This window comes from Ornithorhynchus anatinus, chromosome X1, assembly GCF_004115215.2.
Source record: "Ornithorhynchus anatinus isolate Pmale09 chromosome X1, mOrnAna1.pri.v4, whole genome shotgun sequence".
Classification (NCBI taxonomy): Eukaryota; Metazoa; Chordata; class Mammalia; order Monotremata; family Ornithorhynchidae; genus Ornithorhynchus; species Ornithorhynchus anatinus.
This window is the reverse complement of record NC_041749.1, coordinates 71,595,463-71,619,696: the sequence shown is the minus strand read 5'-3', so window position 1 is coordinate 71,619,696 and position 24,234 is coordinate 71,595,463. Positions and strand designations below refer to the sequence as shown.

At 41.8% G+C, this 24,234-nt stretch overlaps 1 protein-coding gene across 9 annotated transcripts in view; it reads left to right on the top strand.

The window, feature by feature from the left end:
• The window catches only part of CCDC66 (coiled-coil domain containing 66), a 57,646-nt gene that overhangs the window by 20,743 nt on the left and 12,669 nt on the right, over window positions 1-24,234 (top strand). For 7 of the 9 annotated variants that reach the window (XM_039910224.1, XM_039910221.1, XM_039910225.1 and 4 more), the window contains 6 exons: window positions 11,571-11,732; window positions 13,466-13,610; window positions 14,342-14,479; window positions 15,747-16,243; window positions 18,776-18,813; window positions 22,646-22,926. In XM_039910224.1, the coding sequence (XP_039766158.1) occupies window positions 11,571-11,732; window positions 13,466-13,610; window positions 14,342-14,479; window positions 15,747-16,243; window positions 18,776-18,813; window positions 22,646-22,926 (1,261 nt within the window). The remainder of the gene's footprint in view (window positions 1-11,570; window positions 11,733-13,465; window positions 13,611-14,341; window positions 14,480-15,746; window positions 16,244-18,775; window positions 18,814-22,645; window positions 22,927-24,234) is intronic. The other 2 variants (XM_029051186.1, XM_029051192.1) reach the window with 2 other exon arrangements.

Below are 24,234 nucleotides of genomic sequence, written 5' to 3'. Positions count from 1 at the left end.
AGTAAGAGTTGCCCCTACTGCTTGCCTAGAGGCAGTTGGAGGCACCAAGTTGGATCTGGACTGTCAATAGATGGCTTGCTCTCACAGGGCCTCAGGGTTGGGAGCAAGAAGTTGTTCTCACCTGTGGCCCCAAAACCCCAGGGGAATGAGAAAAATGACTTATGTCTTCCTTCTCCTGCCATCTGGGTGCCAGAGGCGGAGTCAACATTTTGGTTCTACTTCTGGTTCCTTTCTGATTCCAAGAGGAGGCACAGGCCAGCTCAGTTGCTGCCCTCCACTACCCCAAAAGCTATGAAGACAAGGCTTCATCATCTTCATGCCAATCTTGTATAGACCATCAGCTCACACAGACTAGATCCCTTTCCCCTCCTTCTCTCCCTTCTCCGTACCTGAGACATCCTGTTGAATGGGAGGGCTGTAAGATAACTTCTTTGTTATTGATGGCCAAACATTCCCCCAACTCCTAGACCAGCCCACTGAGGAGTATAATGGATCTACAGCGTGGCTTAGTGGAAAGATCACGGGCTTGGGAGTCAGAGGTCATGGGTTCTAATGCCGACTCCGCCGCTTCTCAGCTGTGTGACTGGGCAAGTCACTTAACTTTTCTGTGCCTCATTTACCTCATCTGTAAACTGGGGATTAAGACTGTGAGCCCCATATGGGACAGCCTGATTACCTTGTATCTTCCCCCAGTGCTTAGAACAGTGCTTGGCACATATGTAGCAGAGGACTTCCTATCAAACCAGCTGCCCTAAAGACAGATGTATAAAAATAGTCTTTAAAAGTGACAGACCAAGAAAGACATCGGGAAGATGAGACCAATCTGCACAAAGGGATAGACCCTCACACTAATGTAGTAAAACTACATTTTTAAAAGGACTTCTACAATCTAGACTTTTTACTAATTCAGATTGAATTACTTCCCTTCTAATCCACACTAATGAAGTTTTAACTGTAATAATAATAATAATAATGTTGGTATTTGTTAAGCGCTTACTCTGTGCAGAGCACTGTTCTAAGCGCTGGGGTAGACAAAGGGGAATCAGATTGTCCCACGTGGGGCTCACAGTCTTAATCTCCATTTTATAGATGAGGTAACTGAGGCACAGAGAAGTTAAGTGACTTGCCCATAGTCACACAGCTGACAAGTGGCAGAGCTGGGCTTCGAACCCATGACCTCTGACTCCAAAGCCCGTGCTCTTTCCACTGAGCCACGCTGCTTCTCTATTATTACCAACAGGAAAGAGTTTGATCTTGTATGAGGTCTCCAAAATATTCTGTTGGAGTTATAGTAGATTGCTAGCTCCTTGTGGGCAGGAATCGTATCTACCAACTCTTGTAGTGTTCTTTCCTGAGTGCTTAGTACAGTGCTCTGCACATAGTAAGCACTCAAATACCATTGATTGATTATAGTGTGTTCAGATTTCATTCTGAACTTCTGGTCCCAAGAATTCTTTTATGTATTAATTACATTTGTTGAGCACTTACTTTATGCAGCACATACTACTGGTTAGAGGTACAAGGACAGCTGATTTCTGATTTTGTACTGTATAAGTTTTTATTCCAACTCCAGCTGAACCATGGTACTTCAGTATGGCTTCCTTTCCCAGAAAGAATCCCTATTCTCTGGTTGACTTGGATCAGGTCACACCTCCTACTTTGTGAGTCTAGACCATTTATTGATTCAATCGGTCATATTTATTGAGTGTTTACTGTGTGCAGAACACTGTACTAAGCACTTGAGAGAGTACCTTTTGTGCCCAGCTGGAAGACATACTGTTTAAAATTACAAAGGAAAAAGGTGACATGGCCCAAGACAGGACACCCCAAATTCACAAACATAAATAACCCTAACTTTGACAGAAGCTTCAAACACCATGTAAATGTGTAATGTGCACAACTATGTAGCGTATACAAGCTCTAGGGGATTTCCTGCGGCTGTAACGTGCCCTACTGTGGAAGTCGAGAAACCTGGGTTCTAATCCCGGTTCTACAAGTGAGGGAGTGGCTCGTGGAGCGATGCACTCAGTAATGAAGGTTTCTGAATGAAGAACCCTGGAAAACAGCTGGCTACCATGGACTGCAAAGACTCTAGTGACTGGCAAGCAACCATCTGTTGGGGTATGATCCTGTGGGACAGCGTCGACACTATGTGCTGCACTCCCAATCCTCCTAATTGCTCTACGTCCCAGCGGGAATATGATTGGCAGGCACAAGAGAGTGTGAGTGATACTGTGCAAATTGATTCGTTCCCACAGTTTCAGGACCAAAGATCCACTGTCCCTGTCAATGGAGACTCTAGACGCCATCAGCCAGATACTCTCAGAGAGCTGGAATTCTGAGTAGCATTTTGGAGAAGAAAGGGACTCCAAAGGATTTGAAAGGATTTTGAAAGGATTTGGCAAAAGAGTAGGCCAAGAATGTAATGCGACGTGGAACGGAATGGGTCTTGCAGAGAATATTAAGTAGGCTTGGTTGGCTGGGACAGAGCCCAAGTGGTAACATAGAGAGAGAGATTACGCTGCTTAGGAAAGGGGAAATGGAAAAGTACCGAACCATTGGTTGGGAGATTTGAGCAGTAATTGGGAGCTTCTTTCTTAAACCCAGTGAGTTTTCCACTGGAGTCGTATTTAGTCATCTCATACCCTACCCAGGTTTTTAATGTCTCAGATTGTTATTAGGCCCTTTCAGCTAGAGATAAATCTCATTTACACCATTTGTGTATAAACTGATCCCTTTCAGAGTTTAGTGCTTGTTTTCAGTTACTCATCTAACTAGACAGCTTTTTCTGGAAGTGTTAATTAGGTGCCCTGATTTCACAGGGAACCTAACATGACTTTCTCATCTAATGAAGCAGAATTGAAATTTCTAAGATTTTAGTTAACTTCTTTCTTTACAGATTTAGTGTGGGATCAGGAGGAGGAAAAATCTGTTTCTCCAAAGATGGGTAAGGGATAAGCCAGATGAGCGTTTTGATAATTGAGCTCAGCTATCCTCTGGAATCATTTTTGTGAAACTGGAAAGATTTCTTCCCTGGGTAGCAGACTGATTCACCATTAGAATATCCATCTCATCTCCTCCCATGATCCTACATAAGACAGCCCCGATTACCTCCAGTTTTCTTCCTATTGTCTTCTTATGAAAACCTCAGATTTTCACCTCAGCTAAACTAAGCCTGGCCTAAAATCGTGGATGGTATCATGCCTTCCTCCCAACCTGCCTACACATACGACTAATAAAATTACCATTCCCCATACATCTGCAGGATTGACTGGGGGAACTTCCTAGGGCTCAATCACCCTCCTTCACTCCTTCTCCCCATCTCTAATAGCCCTCTTCTGTCATATTAGGTAGAGGATTGGAACCTTTCTCAAAAATAAAAAAGATTATCCGAAAGGCCCCTATAGCCCCTATAGGCTGCTGCCTTTTGCTCCTATATGCTATGTACTGCAACCACGGGCTTAGGAGAAGAATCATGGCCTAATGGAAAGAACACAGGCCTGGGAGTCAGAGGATCTGGGTTCTAATCCTATTCCACCACATCTTTGCTGTGTGACCTTGGGCAAGTTACTTAACTCCTCTGTACCTCAACTCCCTCATCTGCAAAATGGGGATTCAATAGCTGTTCTCGCCCCTACTTAGACTGTGAGCCCCATGTATGACCTGATTATCTTGTATCTACCCTAGGACCTAGTACAGTGTTTGGCACACAGTGAATGCTTAACAAATACCATTATTATTATTATTAGGCTTCTATGCCCTACTTTCTGGGGTCAGGCTTTCCCCTTTTTCTCCTTGCCACTATAATACTTTGGGAGGGTGCCCAGTTCCCCAGACAGGACTTCCTCCTCCTCTCCCTACACGCCCTTGCTCTGTTCTTACCTTGGTGTAGCCTATCCCAGCTTGTTAGGTTACCTCTCATCAGTTAACTAGTTAAGTTGGACCTCCTGCTGCTCTGCCAAAGGAACCCACATCATCCTGCCTTTAGCCAGTGCTATGAAATCATAGTATTATAGCCAGTACTATGAAATGGCTTGCCCAACATATGTTGGATTTCATAAGAAGACAAAATCCATGCCATTGCATACTTGTCAGTTTATAATTCTGGCTTCATTGCCAACGAGTATACCTCTAGAAATATGCTACTTGTTTCCTTCATCCCTCAAGTTCAAACCTCTTACCTAGAAGTGGGGGGAATTTTTCTGAGCTGGACTGTCGAGTTGAGGAGATGCTGCCCATTTTAGAACTTTTTTGATTCAATCCTGAAGAAGAAGCAAACAGAAGTCTTTAAAGTCACTTCCTGAAGGTCAGAGGAGTGATTTCTGCCCTCCAACTCCTGGAGCCTGCTCATCACCAGAACATGCACAGCAGTCCCCTGCCCTCCGATCTTCAGGAAAACAGCCACGCGCATCTCCAAGAGTCCTACACCCTGCAACCCATCATCACGTGTGGTGGACAGATCGTATCCTTTGCACTGGGAGAAAACTCAACCCCATATTTGAGAGATTCATTTTTCGTCTAGTTATCCAATCATCGTGGGAGTTCCGTTAGCCCCTACCTCCAAATGTATTGATATGGGAGCTTGAAAATGTTTCACCCTCTAAATTCTTTTGTCAAAGCTGCATGTATTAGAATACCAGCAATAGATGCTAGATGCCATAAGAGACCATTTATTCCTCTCACTGGAAAAGATCATTCAAACTGTGCATGATACCCTTGAGGATTCAGCCAGGGGCAGTCAAAGACATGACTCATGCCATTGGCTCGTAGTGCTCTGCCTAGCTCAGGATAATTAATTTTCCTGGCATTACACAAGTTAATTTTCATGGTCAAAGCAGTTTTGGAGAGGCTATCAAGTTAGATCCTTTCTCGTGGAACCTGGAAAGGGGTTTCTGACTGATGCCTCACCTTTGGTAAGGTCTGTCAGCATAGCCAGAGGCTACCAAAAAATTCAGATGAGCACTAAACCATCTCTTAGGGGCAGTACACTTAGAGGAGCCAGGGGCTGTAACCAGTTGGACATTAAGCATCCTTTTTTTGGGAATTTGGCACAAATAACTAGATCCTCTTCTTCCCACTGAGGACATGGACATTTAATGAAAGGTAGGAGGATTGTCTGTGGGCACTTCTTTGTCATTGATGGCCAGACATTTTCCCCAGCTTCTGGGCCCTGAGTAGCTCTCTCTTGGATACTGTTTGAGGTTCACAGGAACTCACTTTACCTTTAACAGGGCCCCAGCAGGTCTGCAGGCTTCCATTGACTACACTCAGAAACATGAAAAAAAGTATGAAAAATCCAAGCTGATCTCTCAGAGATTTTAGAGTTGTCCTGTTCCTGTATCACCCTCTTACCCCCCTCAAAATCTGTTGGCCCATGGATAATTCTGCACCCCAGGAAATGGAATCTGTGCAAGTGAAAGGAAAGTTCAACCTGATGTCTGACAAAAAATTTCCCCCTCGTTACCCAGGAGATAGGCAATGAGCCCTCAATTGGGAGGATGCTTACTTCCACAAACTAATCTGCTTCAACTACTGCAGAATTCTCCATTTCAGATCAGTATTAATCATGTTCAGTTTTGTTCCCTTTTGGGGCTCACTTCTACCCCAAGAGTGTTTGGAAAGTGCCTGGAGGCCCCTAAGGCTTGCCTCAGAAGACACAGGCTGCATATTTCTTTCTTATCTAGATGATGGCAACCTTTGGGTTGCAAGTTAAATCTTCCAGTGTCAGTGTCCTTTCAAGTGCTAGACTTCATGGGTGCCACTCTGAATATCTGGGCAATAGGAGTATTGCTTTTGGAAAGCAGGATGACATGCTCCATGCTTGGATGCTCTACCTTCTCTCCTCCCCCCTCCTGACAACAGAAGCCACTCTGAAGCATTGGGGAACCCACTTGAGGGATCTGCAAGTTCAAGGAACAGTGTCCTCCCAACCCCATCTTAGAGCAAAACAGCACATAAATGTGCCCGAAATAAGCAGTGCTGAAGATTCTCTGGTTTATTCACTCATCAGTCCAGAACGAAGATGCCATATGGATCCTGACAATGTTCTACCTCAACAAGAAAGAGAGCACTACCTCCAGAGTCCTTGGCTTGGAATCCACATGTGTGTGGAACTGGAAACTGAAGACAGGGCTTGACTTTCCACCATTTACCTACCAGGAAACTAAAATACCCTGATAAACTACATCGAGACCCAGGATCCCCAAGAACGGTTCCTCGATCTTCAGATTGTACAAGAGCTGTTTGACTATTGGGAACACAAAGCCAACCTGTTTGCCTCTCCAAAGAACCACAAGCTAGCCATATTCTCCTCCAGTAAACTGCAGAAGCACTCTGATTCTGAATTTGGGGGGTTTATTTCCCCTAACATCCAAAACCTATCCAAGCTAAGGGACTGTCATCGCCATCATCTGCCCCTTTTGTAGGCAGAGCAGTGTACCAAGTGCTTGGGAAATATAATAGAAGAAAAGATGCAATCCTAGCACTTGGAATTTCCAAGTGAGGAGAATGATCCTGCTGGCCACCCTTCGGAGCAGGCAAGAGTGGCTACCTGCAATTGTCGAGATCTTGTATAACTTGATCCATCTGGGGCATGACACACATCTCATCCAAAATGGGAGAAAATATGAAATCTGGATCCATGGATGCTCTTGCTAGCAGCCTGACTCCTGAGCAGGTAGAGGTGGGCATACCTGACCACGTGTTGAGGATTTTGTTGGCAGCCAGGAAATCAGCTACCAGCATTGCTTATTCCCCGAAGTAGATGCCATTATCTATTTAGTGTTGCTTGTAGATTATCAGTCCCCACAGCTGACATTCTTTTCACTCAAATGAGGCGGGCCTTAAGGCCATCTTCATCAGTGTGCATTGGAGGCCAACTCTGTGTTTCATGTTTCCATCAGTGATAGCCCAGTGGGGAGCTTTCCATCGTCAGTACAGTTACTAAGGGTCAGTTCATGCTTAATCCTATGATTTCTTGAGACATTAAGAAATTCCATTTGCATCCAACTGACCAAACCTCTGTTTAAGCCCCCACAGAATTGTGGTATAAAATTTCTCATTTGAAAGCTTCTGCTTGTGGATCATCTCCACCTGAAGAAGCTCTACTCTTTAACAGATTCTTCAAGGATAAAATAATGCATGTGTTTTCACTGTTTCAGTAGAGTGCTATTTGAGGATGTTCTTCTGACAACTTGAGTCTATCTTGGTATAATACAGTGCGTTGTCTGAAGAAATGTCTCGACATATAAATAACCACCCAGTCTCTCAAAATCTGAGCTAGTTCATATTACCCTCAGATCATACTATGTCTCTAGAGAGACTGCTTTTCACAACTAGATGTTGTAGAATGGTCTTTCACTCTATGGATTCCTCCAGATCATCAGGGTGGGTAAATAGCTCTTTGTTCCTAGGACCCCATCTTCAGGGGATGGGCCATCTTGAAGAAGACATTTGCAAAATGACTTGTCCAGTTCATGTGCTTCTGTTACAAAGGGACAGGACTCACTTTCCCAGGGTCATCTCAGTCCACTCCATCAGTGGATGGGCTGCCACCATGGTGGCTCTAAGCACTGTCCCAAAAGAAGAAATTTGCTGGGGAGCCTGAGTTTACTCCACTTACTTTTGTCCCCCTGATTGTTTAGCTATGACTTCTAGGAAAGAGCCCTATCATGGTGTTTCCATCCTGCAGCACCTGTTTCAGTAGCTTCAATCCCACTGCCTAAATGAGTCCAGCTGAAATCTACCAGTGATCATCTGTGTGTCCCACACTCAATTTAGGAGAAACAAGGATTACTTGTTGTAAACTGAGTTCTCCAAAAGTGTGTAGACATTCCAGATGATCATACCTACCTGACTTCTCTCTCCCTGAGGGTGGGGCTTGGCGGATGAAGGTTTAGCTTCCCCAGCATCTTGAAAGAGGCAGAGCTTGTCCTTATTCTAGGACTGTCAACTACCCCATGAGGCAATCCCTCAACCTTTTCACAGATAAATCCAGCTGGTATGAGAGACTGGACTTCCGAAGTGATTCCCTGCTATGTCTGTATATCTTTGGAAAATTCAGGTTATGGTAAGAAACCTTTATTTTTACCATATTTCCAACTCCTTGAACAATTTCCTCCTGCCTTCAGGACACCTCTACCTGGATGTCCCACTAACACCTCAAACTTAATATGTCCAGAACAGGACTCCTTATCTTCCCATCCTGACCTTCCCCACCACTGTAGACATCACCACTATCCTCCCTGTCACACAAACCCATACGTAACCTTGGGATTATCCTCGACTCATCTCTCTCATTCAACCCACATTTTCATCTCTCAACAAATCATATCTGATCTACCCTCACATCTCTAAAATCCACTCTTTACTCCCCATCCAAACTGCTGCAGTGCTCAACCAGCACTTCTCCTATCCTGCCTTGACTACCACATCAGCCTCCTCGCTGACCTCCCTACCTCCCATCTCTCCCCCACTCAGTTCTTACTTCATTCTGCTGCCTGGATCATTTTTCATTTTTTCACTTCTCAAAATAAAAATGTTCAATCCATATCTCCCCACTCCTCAAGAACCTCCAGTGATTGCCCATCCACCTCCATATCAAACAAACTCCTTACCATTGGCTTTAAAGCACTGAATCAGCTCTTCCCCATACTACCTTACCTCACTGATTTCCTTCTACAATACAGCCCGCACACTTCACTCCTCTTAACACCAACCTCTGCAGAGTACCTCAGTCTCGTCTGTCTCACCGCCAGCCCCTTTCCCACATCCTCCCTCTGGCTTGAAACTCCCTCCCCCCTTCATATACAACAGACCACCACTCTCCCCACCTTCAAAGTCTTGTTAAAAGCACATCTTGTCCAAGAGGCCTTTCCTGACTAAACCCTCGTTTCTCCTACTCCCTCTCCCTATGCATCCCACCCTCAGCTCCATAGACATATCTATCTCTGTCATACAACCCACATATTCAATCTGTCACCAAATCATTTCTGTTCTACTTTCACAACATCACTAAAATCTGCCCTTTCCTCTTCATCCAAACGGTCATAATGGTGATCCAAGCACTTATCCCACCTTACCTCACTGATTTCCTACTATAGTCCATACGCTTCACTCCTCTAGCACCAGCTTGCTCACTGAGCCTCAGTCTCATCTATCTCATTGATGACCCCTTTCCCACGTCCTCCCTCTGGCCTGGAACTCCTTCCCCCTCTATATGTGGCAGACCACCACTCTCCCTTCAAAGCCCAATTAAGGTCACATCTCCTCCAAGATGTCTTCCCTGATATAAGCCCTCTTTTCCTCAGCTCCCTCTCCCTTCTGCATCATCTATGTAATTGGATCTGTACCCTTTGGGCACTTGGTATTTGCCCCATAGCACTTATGTACATAGCCATAATTTATTTATATTAATGTCTGTCTCCCCCATTAGACTGTACCCTCACTGTGGGCAGGAACATGTCTACCAACTCTGTTGTATTGTACTTTCCCAGGCACTTAGTATAGTAAGCACACAGTAAGCACTCTAATACCATTGACTGACATTTCTTGCTGGAGATAAAGGGCCCTTATTAGACTTTCAAGGGCTTCTTTGGGCTGGTAGATGCTGTAGGAGGAAAGGAGAAGGGTATCTAGGATTTGGGTGAAGGAAAAAGGTAGAAAATATACTGAAGATAATGTTCTAATGCATTTAGTAGAGGAGAGGATTAGAAGTATAGTGGTAAAGGTAATTAAGAGAGGACATGGAGAAGGAAAGTTTATGAAGAAAAATTATTATTATTATTATGGTATTTGTTAAGCACTTATTATGTGCCAGGCACTGTACTAAGCACTGGCGTGAATACAAGCAAATTGGGTTGAACACAGTCCCTGTCCCACATGGGGCTCACAGTCTCAATCCCCATTTTTTACAGATGCGGGAACTGAGGCCCAGAGAAGTGAAGTGACTTGCTCAAGGTCACACAGCAGACAAGTGGTGGAGCGGGATTAGAACCCCTGACCTTCTGACTCCCAGGCCCATGCTCTATCCTCTCTGCCATATTGCTTCCCTAAAAATTGAAAGCGACTACAAAATTTCAATACAAGGGAAATCCTAGAAATTTATTCAGAAGCCAAGATTAGTTCTGGTGAAGCATGCATATCTGACATTGAATAATTGAATAATTATATTTTTAAAACTTCCATTCCACCTTGTTTAAGGTCTGTTAATTTTGTGGCACATAGAGGTATAGAACTTTCTCAGTAAGGCAATTGGATTTGCTGCCACTCTGTTTTAATTGCATTTGTTTAATTGCCTACATCTGTTTTTATCATTTGTAACTAAGCTCTCCTTTACCTATTATACATGTACAGTTTTTGTTACCTGTCTCCCTCATTAGTGATACCACCAACCCCCAGCCCTGGACCACCTTCACAGTTTGCTTCCCCTGCTCCTGCGCTTGTATTGCAGAGTAGTGTCCATGGGAATACAGGCACTGAGCTGAATTCTCCCCATTAAAAATCACCCTCCCTTGCTTCAACTCTGTACTTTCTTTCACTTAGCAACATAACTTCTACTCCCTCATCAACTCCCATTCTCCCCACCAAATATTCCAGATTGGACAGTCCCTGTTCCACAGGAGGCTCATAGTCTAAGGAGGAGGAAGAACAGGTATTGAATCCCCATTTTACAGGTGAGGAAGCTAGAGCGCAAATAAGTTAATAAATGTTATCAAGTCACTTGCCCAAGGAAAACCCCCTTGAAACCTGAAATGCCCCACTTTTCCCTCTTGCCCCTGACAATTTTACCAGTGACTTTGCTGATAAAATTGAAAACATCACACGTGTGCTCCTCAATTCCCTTTTCCCCCTTATAGCCATTCTTCCCAAACATCAAATGGAGATATCCTGCCTGCATTCACAAATCTATCCTCTCCTCTTGAGCCTCTGACCCCATCCCCTCCTGCTTTCCTAAACTTATGCTCCTAACCACCCTCTTCAACTGCTCACTTTCTGTTAACTCCTATTTTACAACAGTGAAAACTTGTATATTCCATCATTATATTAAAGAAATTTAAGCCCATGATAGACTGTGTACCATGGAAAACTTCCTGAATTTTAAAAAGTGCACTTAGGCAATTGAGGAACTTTAGTTCTCCCACTTTGAAACGTTATATGCCAATCTTCTAATCTTAGCTAGAATTTGGCTCAGGAGATATGGTTTGAATGTTGAAATGATTTCTGAAAATTTCACATATGGCATAGAAGACAGCAGCTTTGAATAGCTCAGTGGAAGGAACTCTTCTCCTTCACTATGTATGGCCGCATCTCTAACCTTAGCTGAAAATATTGGCATCCGTTATTTAGAACCCTCTCAACCGGAGCAGCTCTATCCTCAACTGTATTTTTAAATTTTTTGCCTACCAGTGTATACATGTCCTTAAATACTAACTATTCAGCTTATCTTTATAAAATCAGAAATGTTCTAAGGCACAAAACATATTTGCTTTGTAAATTATTTGAGTATCAAGAGAAAAGAGATAGTGATAAGGTTTTGAACTAATATTTTTTTCTTCTTTTGGTGTTACTAGAAAGCCATAACTGCTCAGGTGGAGGAGAAGCGCAAAAAGAAAGAAATAGAAGAACAACAAAGAAAAAAGGAGGAACAAGAAGAAGAGCTCCGTTTAGCACGAGAAAGAGAGGAAATGCAAAAACAGTTTGAAGCAGATGTACTTAAACAAAAACAAAAGGAAGTAAGTTGCATTATAATTTAAGCACTTTGGAAGAGCAAATATTGAGGTTTATAGCTGTTGGGTTAATTAAACTTTTGAAAGAAACAAAGATACAGTGGCAATACCTTATTATTTTCTTTGGAAAACTGTGACATTGGATATTCCTTGTTTTTAAGTCCGTCCTCCTGGCACTTTACAATCAGGCTGTTCACACCTATGGTCCTTTGGCAAATCTGCAGTTCGACACAGTTTTGGCCATGTGGTAGGATACCAAGGGGCTGTTTTATGTGCTCATAACCCCCTAATAAAACAGTTTTATTTAACACGGGGTGGTTCCCAAGTCTCATGTTCTAAAAGATGGTCACTGTTTATTTCCCAGGCAAGTATTCATTCTGTGCTCATGAAGTTAAATTTGAGGCTAGTTAAAAAAAATCAAAGTGGAAAGTGTGTCTAGTTTAGGAGATAGACTGAGTTCTGTAATGCAAGAGTTGTGTCCTTACACAACCCCACATTTAGAGAAACTTGTGTTGTACTCACCATGTCTGCCACATGCATGGACAGAAATAATTCTGACACTGAATTGTGTTACATCCCTATAGGCTCATAATAATGACAGTAATAATGGTTGTGATGTTTGATAACGCTTACACTCTACCAAGCACTATACTAAAGCCCTGAGGTAGATCTGATATAAGCAAATTAGATACATTCCCTGCTCCATGGGAGGCTCATAATCTAAGGAGGAGGAAGAACAGGTATTTAATCCCCATATTAAAGGTGAGGAAGCTGAAGCACAGAGAAGTTAATCAACGTTATTGAGTGACTTGTCCAAGGTCACAGCAGATAAGTGGTGGAGCTGATAATTAGAATCCAGGCCTCTTGACTCTCAGTCCCTTTCCACTAAGCCACACTGATTCTCATGTTGTCGAAAGAATATTCCATACTTTCCTAACCTGCGTACTAACCAGAATGCATAGGGAAAACTTGCATAATGGCAGAACTGAGAATACAACTATATATTGGGACAGCTTGACCTTTTCTTTTTCAGGTGAAAAAGCATTTATTCAAGATACCTTGAAAAGTTTTCACAGTTTAATCAAGTCTTTGGATCTTGAAACTAAAATATTCCTTAAAAGCAGTTTGGTCTTTTATGACAGACATGCCATTTTTTTAAATCTGTGACTGTGCCAATTTAAACTTAAGTGTTTGTGATAAAAGAAAATTTAAATATAGTTTTCAAATTCCTTTTAAAAGCTAAATGACCTATTGTTTGACTTTAGTGGTAATGAAAGCATGAAAGAAAAGGTAAAGCAACATTTATCCTATGGAGAAATGTTTATGAGCTTAAATAATAATTCTGAACTAAGAAATCATCACATTAGTGAAGGTATTAATCAGTGAATCAGAGGTTTTTATTGAGTGCTTACTCTGTGCAGAGTACTGTACTAAGTGCTTGGGAGAGTACAGTTGAGTGAATAGATACAAGCCCTGTCCTCAAGGAGCTTATAGTCTAATAGGAGAATCTATAATTTGATCACTCAATTTTTATTGTTCTAATTAAACCCAATGTATTAGCAATATAACTCAGGACTGGATTATTGATAAGCAAAGCAAAGCTGTCATGTATTCGATGGTATTTCTGAAAAAATAGTTACAAATCATTGTCTGACTTGTCATTTTAGAATATCAGGGCCTCCAAGGACTAATTCTTATGTTCTCAGATCAAATGCCATCATACGTTTTCTTTATTTTAGGAAATTATGACCCTTAAAACAAATGAGATGTATCAAACTATGCAGAGAGCTCAGGAGTTGGCACAGAGATTAAAACAGGAACAAAGAATCCGAGAATTAACTCAGAAGGGGCACGATACTTCGAAACTGCTGAAAAATCTTGGAGGTAAAGCATTAAGTTTGGAATTTCGTTGTAACATTTTTGTTCTGTGGGGGTGACTACTAAAATGAAGTATTTTTTTTTTCTGTAACTACTAAACTATATTGGGAGGGAGGGCCAGTGATAGAGAGGTAGCATGAGGAGTGAAAGAAAAGGAGAAGGATCAGGAGAGTCCGGGGGAGAGGAGGAGGAGGAGTTCTACACCATAGTCAGCCTGGGCTGCTGACCTTGATTTTGCTGCAGCAAAGCTGCCCGTGGGTCTTAACACTGCTTCTCTAGTGGTAGACCCTAGTAGTATAGCAGCTAGTAGCAGCTCAATGTGTAGTAATGACCAGCAAACCTGAGACAGTAACCAAATAAAAATAATAATTATGGTACTCGTTAAGTGCTTGCCATTGTTCTAAACACTAGGGTACATAGAAGTTAATCAGGTTGGACACAGTCTCTGTCCACATGGGGCTCACAGTCCAAGTAGGAGGGAGTAGGTTTTAATTCCCATTTTACTGGTTAGTTAACTGAGGCATAGAGAAGTTAAGTGACTTGCTGCAAGTCACACAGCAGACCCATGGCAGAGCAGTGATTAGAACTCAGGTCCTCTGACTCTCAGGCCATGCTACTTCTCCAAATGCAGCTCAAGTGAGCCAAGAACTGGTGCTGAGTCTTACACATACAGAGGGGCTACCACAAAACAGTCATTAATGCCAAACTCAGCCAAATTACTTATTTTTCACTTTCAGGTGGCACAGTAAGAAGGGAATGTAACACATCAATCAGTAGCCTTTCAAATGTTAAACAAGACTGTCCTGAAGAAAGCAGTGGTAAAATGAATCTGAACTTCATAATCTCTCATCGGAAAGATACTGCTGTTCAGACAAGTATTAATTTTAAGTTACAGCTTTCTTCAAAAACTTACCTGAAATGCTTCAGCAGTCATAATTCTATTTTAAATGGATTTTAAAGATTCCAGAGGAAAGTTAGAAGAGAAGGACTGACTTATTAAAAACCAGAATGGCTGAAAGTTTACCTTCTTTTTTCCTTATTTCTCTCCCTTGCTTTTCTGGCTGATTATATGTTTAAAGCCAATTTGGGCAGAATACTAAAAGATATATTCTAGAGATCAGACCTAAAAAAAATAATTGTGGTATTTGTTAAGCACTGGGGTAGAGTCAAGGATAATCAGGCCCCACCTGGGGTTCAGAGTCTAAGTAGGCAGGACAACAGGTATTGAATCCCCTTTTTTGCAGACGAGGGACCTGAGGCACAGTAAAGTTAAATGACTTGCCCAAGGTCACACAGCAAGTAAGTAGTAGAAACAAGATTGGAACCTAGGTCCTCTGACTCCCAAGTCTGGGCACTTTCCACTACGCTACACTGCTTCTCTAGCAGACTTAGCAGAGGGACTGTGTAATTCTGAATATACTATTGCAGAATTGGGATATTGTATAGTATAGTATATTCTGCATATACTATTGGGAAGCAGCGTGGCTCAATGGAAAGAGCCTGGGCTTGGGAGTCAGAGGTCATGGGTTTGAATCCCGGCTTTGCCACTTGTCAGCTGTGTGACTGTGGGCAAGTCACTTAACTTCTCTGTGCCTCAGTTATCTCATCTGTAAAATGGGGATTAGGACTGCGAGCCTCACATGGGACAATCTGATTACCCTGTACCTACCCCAGCGCTTAGAACAGTGCTGTGCACATAGTAAGCGCTTAACAAATACCAACATTATTATTATTGAATTGCTGTGGAATGGCCCAGATCACCCCACACTATAGTCTTCTTCATTGCAATACAGATTGGCAGGAATGATGGCATTTGACTTTTCCTGCATCCTAGAGAAGTTAGAAGAATCAATGATGTCCTTAAAGCAAAATTTTGAATTTAAAAGTGACATCTACTATCCCAATTCAGTTACCTGCTCATTATGCAGTAAATATTTCCTTTACTTGGAATAATTGAGGGACATTATCAGAATTATCTAATATGTTTTGTTTTTCTGACCATCAGATGAAACTTCTCAAAAATTTTAGTAATGTTTTTGACTAATTCTGGTTGTTTTGAAGAAAGATGTTCTCCAAACAATATTTTCATTGTATGTGCTAATTGTACTACTAAGTTAAAATGAAATCTTTTTTTCATTTTAGATGACATTGACATACGTGGAATTGCCAATCTGGAAGTATACTCTGGGCCAGTTATTGATAGGAAGATTGTGAATTGTCCATCTCCAGATCTTTCTGTGGAATTTAAAGGACAATATAATGGTAAAGTGAACAAGAAAGAGCTGCGACATCAAACTAAAACACCTGTCTTAGAAAAAGAAAATAACAGATGTTATAGTGACCAATATGAACAATATGCAAGGGCAGAGAAACATGCAAAACAACAAATAAGAAAAAGTGGAAAGAGGCCTGACTGGAACACAAACCAACCGGTCAAAAGATATATTCCAGCATCTGAAAGATATCCTAAACAGCTTCAAAAGCAGAGGGAGGAAAAGAAAATACAACGGCAGATGGAATTGCTTCATTTGGTAGAAAGAAACACTCCAGAGTACATGTCTCAAAAAAGAGGGGGTTCATCAGAACCAACCCCTTCACTCCAGCAGCAAGTTGATTCAAGACTCAGGAGCCACAGAAAGGTAGTATTTTGGTAATCTTAAACAACACTATATTGGAAGCTACTTGAGGGCAGGGACCACCTCTTTTACTTTTATAATCTTCGAAACACGTTAGCATAGTACCCTTTTGTAGTTCCGCACCCTAAATTTTGAGCAGAGTTCTGTGCAAGCATGTTTACAGAACTGTGTTTCCAAAATAAAATTCCACAGGTATTTTACACCATTTAAATTGACTGGATTTCTCCTTTAGGAATTTTACTCACAGTTCAAATTGTAGCTTTTAAAAAATGCATGGCATTTTCTGTTTTCCATATTGAAGTTGGCACTCCCAACTTTTTGGTAGGATTAAGCCATAAACATGAGACATGGTATGGCAGGTGAGAGCAACAGCAATCTGTCGGAGCCAGAATTAAGAGTAGTCTAATGATGAACCATATGTAACTCGTCACAGCAGCAGGCATGACAACTTTGACACACCCCAAATCCTGGGACAGATTTTTGGATGCCCTGGAACAGATTTCCAGGTGGGCTTCAGTGCCCTCAGGGGACCCTCTGAGCTGTAGTTGTTTCCCAGGGCAAGGGCTGCTCCAAGCTCAGCTTTTTCCACTTTCATTCATTCATTCAATAATATTTATTGAGCGCTTGCTATGTGCAGAGCACTGTACTAAGCGCTTGGAATGTACAAGTCGGCAACAGATAGAGACAATCCCTGCCCCTTGACGGGCTTACAGTCTAATCGGGGGACACAGACAGACAAAAACAATAGACTCAAAGGGATGTACACCTCATTAACAAAATAAATAGGGTAATAAAAATATATACAAATGAGCAGTGTGGAGGGGAAAGGGGAGGGGGAGGGAGGAGCAGAGGGAAAGGGGGGAAATAATAATAATGTTGGTATTTCTTAAGCGCTTACTATGTGCAGAGCACTGTTCTAAGCGCTGGGGTAGATACAGGGTAATCAGGTTGTCCCATGTGAAGCTCACAGTCTTAATCCCCATTTTACAGATGAAGGAACTGAGGTCCAGACAAGGTAAGCCCAAAGTCACACGGCTGACAAGCGGCAGAGTCTGGATTTGAACCCATGAACTCTGAATCCCCAGCCCGTACTCAAGAGTTCCTTCTATGCCAAGGATTTCTTAAATCAGAAGCTGGCCCTGGTCCTCTCTCTCCCAGCTCTCAGAGTTGCTTGGGCTTCCCCAGTCTGGACCTCCCCACTTTCTAACTCCTGATGAACTTGCCAGCTATTTTATTGTCAAAATAGACACCATCAGCCATGAACTTCTCCAAGTATCACCCTTGCCTTTCCAACACACTTCCACCCCGATCTTTTTTTTTTCAAGGGGATTTATTAAGTGCTATGTGTTAAGCACTGTTCTAAGCACTGGGGCAGAAGTTAATCAGATCAGACAGAGTGTCACTGTCCCACAGCCTAAGTAGGAGGGGGAACTTATTGGAGGGCAGTTTTAGTGGAGTGGAGGGGGCGGAAGCCAGATTGCAGGGGGTCAAGGAGAGGAGGCAGTGGGTATAAACAACTCATTTGAGGAGTTTGGAAAGTTGTAGTAGGAGGGCAATGGGTGATAGGTAACTGAAGGGTGCAGTGGGGAAAGAAGGAGGGGTTTTTTTTTAGGCTAGGGGATACATGTGCTTGTTTGAAAGCAGAGGGAGGAACCATTGGAGAATGAGCAGTTGAAGATGGCTCTCAGGGAGGGAAGACCAGAATGGGCAAGTATTTTTAGTAAGGTGAGGAAGGAGGGAAGTAGAAGTGCAGGTGGAAGGGGTAGATTCTGAAAGGATGTGGTAGATCTCTTTAGTGACTGCAAGGAAGATTGAGAGAGTTGATGAAGGGGAAGGGTGGGACTGGAGAGGTTTGGGGAAAATTTTAGGGAGTTCATGCCTGATAGTTTTAATTTGATTGATGAAATAGCTGTCGAGAGATGGGGGAAGCAGGGGGACAAATGGTTTAAGGATGGATTTAATCAGAAACAGTTGGTGTGGGCAGTGGGCATGGGAGTCAATAAAGAAGTGTTGTTGGGGATCTTGATTTACATTAATTTTTACTCATTTTTCTATTTATCCTGCAATACTGCTTTCAACAGTTGTAGCGTCATTCTTTCTCTTGTTCCGACTATGTGTAAATCATCTGTGTCTATCTGTGTGCCCCATTAGATGGTAGAGCCTTGAGGACAGGGACCTATGTGCTTAGTACAGAGCCCTGTATGAAGTTGACATTAAGTCCAGGCTATCCTAAAGTCACCCCAAGGTTCATAGGTCACATTTGCCAACCCTAAGTAGCAAGTTTACATTGTTTGCTAACACCTGCTTGAGATTTGCTATAATGTTTGCTGCACAACACCAAGATAACATGGCATGCTCGGTAATTTTGTGCTTAGTCCTGTAGTTATAGTTATACCTCTTCCTATTCCCTGTAGCTAATCGCTTACCTAACCATTTTCTGTTTTATTAAAAAAGGGTTCAAATAAGCCCTTTTACAGCGATCAAATATTATGTTAATACTATATATTTGTGCATTTTGTTTTGGACTTAATTTAGGAAGAAGACTTTCAAGAAAGTAACTCAAGCAAAGAAAGGTAAGTCACACTGGCAACTTTGGAGTTTGTTGTGGATACGAGCTTAAAGAAGCTCTATTACTGTTTTTGATGGAAGTCGTCATTAGTACCTTACTCTGGTGTAATCAGACCCTGTGCTTCTTCCAAGCCCTTTACAGGCCTGTGAGTGAAATTCAACTCAACAGGAGGGGAAGCCAAAATACAAAGCCCTTGGCTTGCGAAGGCAGTATTTTACTCTGTATTTTAGCCTCTCCTTCCTTCAGAAGGCTCTGGGGGAACTAGCTGTGAGACTGTCTTTTGTCATGCCCATCCCATTCTGCGGGCAAACAGTAATGTAAAGGAGCTATACCTGCTTTGAAACAGCCGGCCTACTTGGGCCTATTTTGAGGGGACCTGGAGGAGGGGCAGAAGGATTCAGATAACAGCTGGCTGCTAAATGAGCCTGTTGAGGCTCAGTAGTGCTCAGAGGTATTCCCGTGGTTGGTTATAGTCCTGGCTGTCTCCTTAGTGTATTTGCCCTGAAGGATATCTGTTCATATTTGGCATTATTTATTTTACACAGTGTTAATAACCCTTTAAGTTTAAGGGTGTCTTCATGATTTTCTTTTCAGAATCAGTTATTCACTAAGGAAAGGTACTCAGTGAAATTGAAAGCTTCATTCAATACCTAGCTGATTTTTAAGGAAGAAACTTAAAGTTTCCAGTGGAGAGTGCCCTTTCCTGTAACCAGTTTCTCTTAACTTTTGGCCCTCTAGTGTTTGCCCACTTTTAATTTCTAATTCTGAGTCTGTAATTCTTGACTGTTTTATACTAAGTGAATTGGATAACCTAGAGGCATCAGTTATGCCTTCTGAGACTAGAGAGTAAATAGTCTTATCTTAATATTAAATGTGTATTCAATGCACAACATACATTTCTTGGATTTTAATACGTCATCTTTAGCAATAGATCTTTATAGATCTTTATCACATTAAGCATCATAAGCTGTTATTTTCTTGTGTCCAAACCCTATTTTTGTTGCCTTTTTTATAAGAATTAAAGTTGGTACATATTAAATAGTCATAATAGTATTTATTGAGTATCCACTAGGGCCAATGCACCATATTAAGCACTTAATAATAATAATAATAATGTTGGTATTTGTTAAGTGCTTACTATGTGCTGAGCACTGTTCTAAGCGCTGGGGTAGACACACGGGAATCAGGTTGTCCCACGTGGGGCTCACAGTCTTAATCCCCATTTTACAGATGAGGGAACTGAGGCACCGAGAAGTTAAGTGACTTGCCCAAAGTCACACAGCTGGCAAGTGGCAGAGCCGGGGTTCGAACCCATGACCTCTGACTCCAAAGCCCGTGCTCTTTCCAGTGAGCCACGCTGCTTCTCATTGGGAAAGTACAACACAAAATGTTAGTAGCATGTTTTAAACTATTGCCGTGATCATCATTTATTAATAAACTAATGGAAAAGGAATTAATATAATTAAACCTCAGATTTAGACTAAAGTCTGAATTGTGGGAGGTTTTTAAAAATGCAGTCTTCTTACTGTAGATATATAAATCATCATATTGTTTATAAGTTGGAGATGGTTGTGAGGTCATTCTCCATAGGAAACCTAGTAAGCTGGGAAAGCTGAGCAGCAGAGGGGACCTAGGAAAGAGGAGGGTGAGAATTCTGAGCTTTTTTATACTTGTGTAACATAATCTTTTCCTTCTCTCTCCCCCTATCTCCACCATTTTCTCATTGGCTAACTCCACTCCATCATTCTTTCCATTTTCTTGGTGTTGGAAGGTCCTACCTCTTTTCCAGAGTAACCATTTTCTTTAGCTGGTTTCTTCATCTAGTACCTTATATAAAAGTGTACAGTAAAATCATCACGTCTTCATAAAGTCTGAATTGTTGGCATCACCACTTTAATTTCACAACTAAGGGAATTCTATTTACCCTTGAAAACCCCACTTTTTTTCTCTTCTGTAACCTATCAAGTTATTTTAAGAGATTACAGAAAATTGACTCTAAAAAACACCTCTCAGCTTAATTGTTTTTTTTCCTGTAGAATTTTGTATCGACTTTTTTTATGTTTTGACATTACTTACACCAGATAGGGAGCCCCACTCTCAGGTCTATCCCCATTATGTATTGACTAAAACATTTTATTAGAATAAAACAAAATTATGTTGAAAGAAACTGAAAAGAAAGATGTTGCAGACATAAAATACCCAACAGTCTGCCTAGAGGATAGGCTATGGCTAACCTCTCAACTCTCTTAGTTTGCTACAGAAGATAGTTTTTGAGCTTCAAAAGTGAAAATTACCCAGACAGTCTCTCTAGTGGTTGTAGTTTTTCCTTCAGCTGTAGGGAAAGAAGTTTCATATCTCTTATTTCCAAGTTGAAGTGGTACTTTTATTTTGATAGCCCCACATAAAGCTAAGGGGGATTAGTTTCTATAAACCAGCCAGGTAACGTTGAATAATAATAATAATGTTGGTATTTGTTAAGCGCTTACTATGTGCACAGCACTGTTCTAAGCGCTGGGGTAGACACAGGGGAATCAGGTTGTCCCACGTGGGGCTCACAGTCTTCATCCCCATTTTACAGATGAGGTAACTGAGGCCCAGAGAAATTAAGTGACTTGCCCACAGTCACACAGCTGACAAGTGGCAGAGCTGGGATTGGAACTCATGACCTCTGACTCCAAAGCCCAGGCTCTTTCCTCTGAGCCACGCTGTTCCTCAATTTGAATTTGACTATTCAAAGGCCCAGGTGAAGAAATCAGGAGATGTGAGTTTTAGGTCTAGCTCCACCGCTAGCCTAGTGTGACCTTGTTGGGGGAAGGGCGGGGGCGGTTAAGAAACCACTTCATTTGGGTGCCAGTTTCCTCATCTGTAAAACTGGAAATACCTCACAAGGATATGAGGGTAAAATGAAAGAATGGATATGAGAACATCTTGGAAACATTTTTTGAACACTGTACCAGTACAAGGTGTTATTATTACCCCTTGGTGTTAAACAGCCCTATAGCTTTAAAAATAGTATTGTAAATAGAACAAAGAAACGAAATCTTGTATTTTCCCCTCTGATGTTGGAGGCTTCCACACTGACACCTAGCCATATTAGTTCACAGGAGATGCTAAGGGTGTTTAAATATTTTTCAGTGATTTATCTGCACATGGGTAAATTAATAGTTATCAATCAAGCAATAGTGCACCTGGTGTGTACAGAGCACTGTACTAAGTACTTGAGAGAATAACTTGAGATAGAAGAAACAATCCCTCTCCTCAAGGAATTCATAATCTAACAGCAGAGACAAACAAGATAATTTACAGATAGAAGAGGAAGGAAAGATGCAGAAGTAAGTGCTGAAGTGATCATGGGGATGATATAAGCTGGGGTGGAGTAGAATAAATGGGGGAATGCCTACTCCAGGAGGTGGGATTTCAAAAAGGCTTTGAAGACGGGAAGAGTTGTAGTCTGGAGGACTACAGACTACAAGAGTCTGAAAGGGGAGGGTTGTCCAGGCAGAAAGAAGGGTTTGGAGATGGAATAGTCAAAAACAAAGCATGGTGTGATCTTGGGCAGGGGGTAGGGAATGAAGAGTGGGTGCTGGGGTGTTGTGGGAGAAGAAAGTGAATAATTAAGAGTAGAATTAAGTAGGGGTCCTGCTTTGATGCAGACATGGATGGGTTAAACATGTGCAGAACATTTTGGATAAATGAAATAGGGAGTGTATAGGAGTGAGCTTGTGCAGAACCATTGACCAGTGAGGAGTCTGTGATTACCTGGTAAAAGATTTTAAATTAAATTGCAGTTTAATCAAATTATCTTTATGCTGGACTTTCTCATTTATTTTTGATAGGTTTGGCTCACCTCCTATTCCAGCAGTAAAAAGCAGTCTACACCAGGCACAAAGACAATTAAATTCATTGGATCTGCCTGTAAAAATCAGCAATATTGGAATAGAACAAAATATCCATGTTGATAATTCACAATTAGAATCATTTACTGGAGTGACTGAACCTGAATGGCCTGCTTCTCATTTTATTCCTTATATTCGAACAAATGAAGTCTACTATCTTGATCCAGATGCACCTATGTCCAGACCTTCAACACATGATCCTCAAAATCAACATGAGAGTGGTAAGGCAACTGTAAAACTTATCACTGGGGAAAACTGCTTTTTGGCTCGGCACACAGTAAGCTCTCAATAAATACAATTGATTGATTGGCAAAAGTAAATGAATTGAGGAAGACAAAGTAGCATAATCAACTAATCAACCCAGACTGAGCTCCCCTTTTCCCTCTGCTCCCTCTACCCCCCCTTCACCTCTCCACAGCTAAACCCTCTTCTCCCCGCTTTCCCTCTGCTCCTCCCCCTCTCCCGTCCCATCCCCTCAGCACTGTACTCGTCCACTCAACTGTATATATCTTCATTACCCTATTTATTTTGTTAATGAGATGTACATCACCTTGATTCTATTTATTTGCTATTGTTTTAATGAGATGTTCTTCCCCTTGATTCTATTTATTGCCATTGTTCTTGTCTACCTGTCTCCCCCGATTAGACTGTAAGCCCATCAAAGAGCAGGGACTGTCTCTGTTACCGATTTGTACATTCCAAGCGCTTAGTACAGTGCTCTGCACATAGTAAGTGCTCAATAAATACTATTGAATGAATGAATGAACTAAAAGTAAGGGGGAGCCATGGGTATTTAAAAGTAAAATTTGCAAACTTGCAAAGCCCTTTACTTTTTCTCTCTCCCCTTCCACCCCCGCCCCAATAAGCCCATTCTCCCAAGATCACTGGCTGCAGAGAAAGAGGAGCAAGAGGCTAATAAAGCCTACAGCAGTGATGCCAATCTGGGCACTGTAGACTATGCCTAATAGGCAAGTGCCCAGTATCTCCTTGAACTGAGTGTTCTGGGCTTCCTCTTCCAGTTTTGGATCATGCCACAATCAGCAGTCAGGCCCCAGTCTTCCTTCAAAAACAGGAAGCCTGCTATGGTGGCAATAAGACCATTTATTTATCAAAGTGTACAAGGAGAGATAGCTTTGAGGAGAGCTGTTGCCTTTTTTAAAAAAAAAAAAACAGACAGGTCAATGGAACTGTATCAAATTTTAATACACCCCAGATGGTGCCAACCTGAGAGTTCCAAAGGAACTCCTAGGAGAAGTTATGGAATTCCTGGCAAGTGTGGTAACCTATCATTGCTAATTATTCCATTATATTGGAGGGCTGAAACACTTTAACTCCCAATTAAAATAAAAAAAATAAAAAAGAAGTCCAGAAATTTTAGGCCAGAGAGTTTCCCTTCAAAACCAGGTAGGGTGGTAGAATCTGAGATCATTTAGGGAGCATATGGCCCTAAAGGAATCAGTCAACATAATATGTTGTATTAAATGGAGACAAAGTCAGATGGGCTAATTTGTTCTTGAGCAAGAGCTTGC